Here is a 4,327-nt window from a genome sequence, read left to right on the forward strand (position 1 = left end):
GTTTTGGGCCCCAGACCGTAGTGCTCTTGGGGGAACATACGGGGAAAGGCGGTCCCTCAGGTAGGTTGGACCCAGGCCATATAGGGCTTTATAGGTAAGAACCAGCACTTTGAAGTGAATCCGGTACGCTATTGGCAACCAGTGCAGCGCTTTCAGCACAGGCTGTATGTGGTCCCTTCTAGAGAGACCCATTAACAGCCTGGCCGCAGCATTCTGCACCAGTTGCAGCCTCTGGATTTGCGACAAAGGCAGCCCCGTGTAGAGAGCGTTGCAGTGATCTAATCTCGAGGTGACCGTCGCATGGATCACTGTGGCCAAGTCATCTCGGTCCAGGTAGGGGGCCAACTGCTGAGCCCGCCACAGATGGAAAAAGGCGGACTTGACAATGGCTGCCACCTGGGCCTCCATTGTTAGAACAGAGTCCAGGTGCACTCCCAAGCTCTGAACCCCAGACGCTGGCCCCAAAGGTACCCCATCGAAGGTCGGGAGCGGGAGCCCCAATCCTGTCCCGGCCTGACTAAGGCCCAGGACCTCCGTCTTTGCCGGGTTTAGTTTCAATCGCCTCAGCCGGAGCCAACCAGCCACAGCTTCAAGTGCCCGATGCAGGTCATCGGGACCCGAGTCCGACCAGCCACCCAACATCAGATAGAGCTGGGTGTCATCAGCATACTGATGACACCCCAGCCCATAACTCTGGATAATCTGGGCAAGGGGGCGCATATAGATGTTAAATAGCATCGGGGACAGCACTGCTCCCTGTGGTACCCCACATTCAAGGGGATACCTCTGGGAACGCTGATCCCCGAGAACCACCCTTTGTCCCTGACCTTGCAGGAAAGAGGCAAACCATTGAAGGGCCAGCCCCTGAATCCCAGCGTCGGCGAGGCGATGGGTCAGCAGCTGGTGGTCGACAGTGTCGAACGCTGCCAACAAGTCCAACAACACCAGCGCCGCCACACCGCCTCGATCCAGATGTCTCTGGAGATCGTCAGTTAGGGCGACCAAAGCCGTCTTGGTCCCGTGACCTGGGCGGAAGCCGGACTGGAAGGGATCTAAGACTGAAGTATCCTCCAGAAAGCACTGTAACTGTAACGCCACCGCCCTCTCTATAAGTTTGCCCAAATAGGGCAAATTGGACACCGGCCAATAGTTGGCCAATTCGGCCGGGTCCAGAGATGGTTTTTTTAAGAGAGGACGGACCATCGCCTCCTTGAGCGCGGTCGGGAAACGCCCCTCAGAAAGGGACGTGTTAATAATATCCCGCACGGATATATAGCGCACCCTGTTGATGGGGTGGAAATGGCCAACCTGGGGACAGTATCAGGGAAAATGGCTGCCAAGTAGGTAAGAAATCCAGATGTTTCCCACCCATAAGGCAGCCATCCAGGCTTCACTGTGATCTTTCCCAAAACTTTGAAGCAAAAGAAATTTGAAAAAAAATTGGAGAAGAGATGGGGAAATCCCGGGAGGTGCACGAATGCACCATGATCCTGTGATGAAACATTGGGGGGGACACCCCACTTCCTGACACTACTGAGCCTAGGGCAAATAACCTGGGTGGAACTGGCCTGTGAAACAGGATGCTGGACCAGATGGACCACTAGTCTCATCCAGCATGGCTCTCTTTATGTTTACAATAAATAAAATATAATAAATAAAATGAACACGCAGTCACAGACTTGTTTCCCCCCCATTAAGGAAAGGTAGACGGAATGACAGAAACGATCACGCCCAAAAGGTGTTAAGCGCTGCCCCAGAAAGACATGGCTGGAAGAGGCTGCTGTTCCTCAGAGAGCTTCCTTACCAGGGCAATATTCGAAAATCCCCTGAGTAGTCCTCATATTTGAAGTTCACAACGTGCCAGTCTGAGCTGTACGTTTTAATACACTGGAAAGTAAAATAAGCAAAGTTCAACTCAAATTTATTGGTCTTGGTCGTATGACTTAAAAAATGTTACGAACAGCTGCAATGTATGCAAAATTGTAAATTCGAACACAAAATTACATTTGTATACAGAGAGAGCAAGAGAGATTGTGTGGGCCTTAAATTCAGGTGGGTAGCCATGTTGGTCTGAAGCAGCAGAATATATTTTGAGTCCAGTGGCACCTTTAAGACCAACAAAGTTTTATTCTGGGTATAAGCTTTTATGTGCATGCTTTGTTGGTCTTAAAGGTGCCACTGGACTCAAGCTTTGTTCTGTATGGGCCCTATTTACCTAAAAATCTGTCATAGGTCCATTTAATGCTCCTATTGTGATTAGCCTGGGGGCTCTCACCTATCAGAAGCGCTTTCTCAGACTTTGCTACCTGAAATACTTTACCTAAACCTGCAGGCAAAGTGTGTGCTCTGCCACTGAGCCACGGCTCCTCCAAGCAGATCACTACGATCAGCAGCAGTTCTCTGGGGTCTCAGGCAGAGAATGGGGTTTCCGAACCAGCAGCTTTCAACTAGAGATTGATGGGGTTTGAGACTGCGACCTGCTGTATGCAGATCAAGCACTCTAACAACCGATTCACGGATTATCTCCCCTTTGCCGACATCCTGAACAGTTTAAGCGCTTTGCACAATTTAACTTCCACTTTTATCCGATCTCGCTTTGCTATTCCAAATGGGAACAATGATCTTTTTTTAAAATGGAACCTTCCCTCTGAAAATAAGGCTCGTCACAGGTAATATCTTAATCGCTTTTGCGCTTGAGAACAACATCCCACAAGAGTTATTAAGCTTTTAAAATTAAAAAGAGTAAGCCATTCACACACACAACTAAAAACATCCATTTCTCCCTTTAGTTAGTCCCACTGCTGACACCAAAGAAAAAAATCAGCATAATAGTTTTTAACAACCTAGTCCAATCTAGACTCCAGCTGCTTCTGTCTTTAATAGTGACATTTTGTAACTGGGTTTACAGGTTGCTCACATGCCCAGAATTTGTACTTAAACCCTGAGGTCACAGTTCCTAACCACAAGGTCAGAGACAACCATCATTTCTTATGTATATGAATCTCCTTTCCTAAGCTCTAAGAAGGGTAGAGCAACACGCAATAAAACATTGTAAAACCAGAATTAGACATAAATCAATAAAATTCTAAAACTCTCTGTTACACCAGGAAAAAATTAAACAGGCAAGAAATAACTCAAGGATGCCCTTTCTCAAATTAGTCTCCAAAAGCCCCCTAAGGTAGGCAAAGGTTGTGCTCCTGCAGAATGATAAAGCAAAGGCTTATTCTGGAGGCCTCACAAAACTGGTTGGTGTATTCTTGGATTCGTTCCCCTGCTCCTCCCAGCAATGATACACTGCTATAAAGTTGCTCCTTCATTTCCAACTCTGTCTACACTGCAAATGTAAGTCAGGGTTTAAAATGTCATGCCTCCTCACCCCAAGAGTCCTAGGAAGTATAGTTTGATGTAGAGACATGAGTTCTCTATTAGACATCACCAGCCGCCCCACAGGGAAATACATTTCCCAGAGTTCCACAGGGGAAAAAGAACCCAATTCAAACCCGTATCACTGCTATAACTTGTGACTCAGCTGGAAAAAAACAAAAAACAAGTCATCACAGTCATTTCAAGGGTCTTTGCCGACCAAACAAGGCAAGAAGGCATCCCCACAAGGTGAGCGTGGGCCCTCCAAATCCTCCTACATCACCAAAAGGGATTCTGGAGTGCGCTTAGAGAATGAGAAGAGCACTGGCCATTCTGTGGAAAGTTTTATTCTTTATCCAAAGGGACAAAGACCTGGACCGACTGTTTCTGTGGAGACGCTGGAACATCACAGCTGGCGGCCCTTACCTCTTGGACAAAGAGACTCTGTGCCTTTTTCACAGCATCCTCTGGCACCATGGACTGGACTGTCCTCCGCTGGCGACCTATAACTGCAATCTAGAAGGGTTGGGAGAAGAAGCAGTCAAAGATTACAGAAGGGCTATGGCTTTCAAGTCTTTGACCAACTAGTTGCCAATTAATTTTGCTTTTACAAAGCTTAGCATTCAAGGAAGCATTTTGGAATCTGGAGCTTTGTGGCACTTTAAAGATTAACCCATTTATGCTGGCACAAATTTGTGTAGGCTACAGGTCACTCTGATGCATGGTGCGTAGTAGAGTGAAGAAGTCAGATGGATGGTCCCAAAACACACACTATGGTATTTCACAAGATGAAATTAAAAGATTAGCTGTTCATTTTCTTGCAGAAGATGAACACAGCTACCCTGTTCTACCGGATAATGACAGTTCTCTTTCACAAGAACTGGGGGGGGGGGGCAAACCTTTTCTTGCCCACAGACAGCTTTCCAATCTTAAACTACTCCTCACCCACAATAATACAACGTCT

General features: G+C 47.3%; 1 protein-coding gene across 1 annotated transcript in view; it reads right to left on the minus strand.

Annotated features, from left to right (window-relative positions):
* DOCK11 (dedicator of cytokinesis 11) overlaps positions 1-4,327 on the minus strand; it is a 112,429-nt gene that overhangs the window by 96,494 nt on the left and 11,608 nt on the right. Inside the window, exons 3-4 of the mRNA XM_015416254.1 lie at positions 3,790-3,879; positions 1,805-1,887 (exon numbers count right to left, since the gene is read on the minus strand). Of these exons, the coding sequence (XP_015271740.1) occupies positions 1,805-1,887; positions 3,790-3,879 (173 nt within the window). The remainder of the gene's footprint in view (positions 1-1,804; positions 1,888-3,789; positions 3,880-4,327) is intronic.

Source organism: Gekko japonicus, unplaced genomic scaffold (assembly GCF_001447785.1).
Source record: "Gekko japonicus isolate JY-2015 unplaced genomic scaffold, Gekko_japonicus_V1.1 scaffold603, whole genome shotgun sequence".
Classification (NCBI taxonomy): Eukaryota; Metazoa; Chordata; class Lepidosauria; order Squamata; family Gekkonidae; genus Gekko; species Gekko japonicus.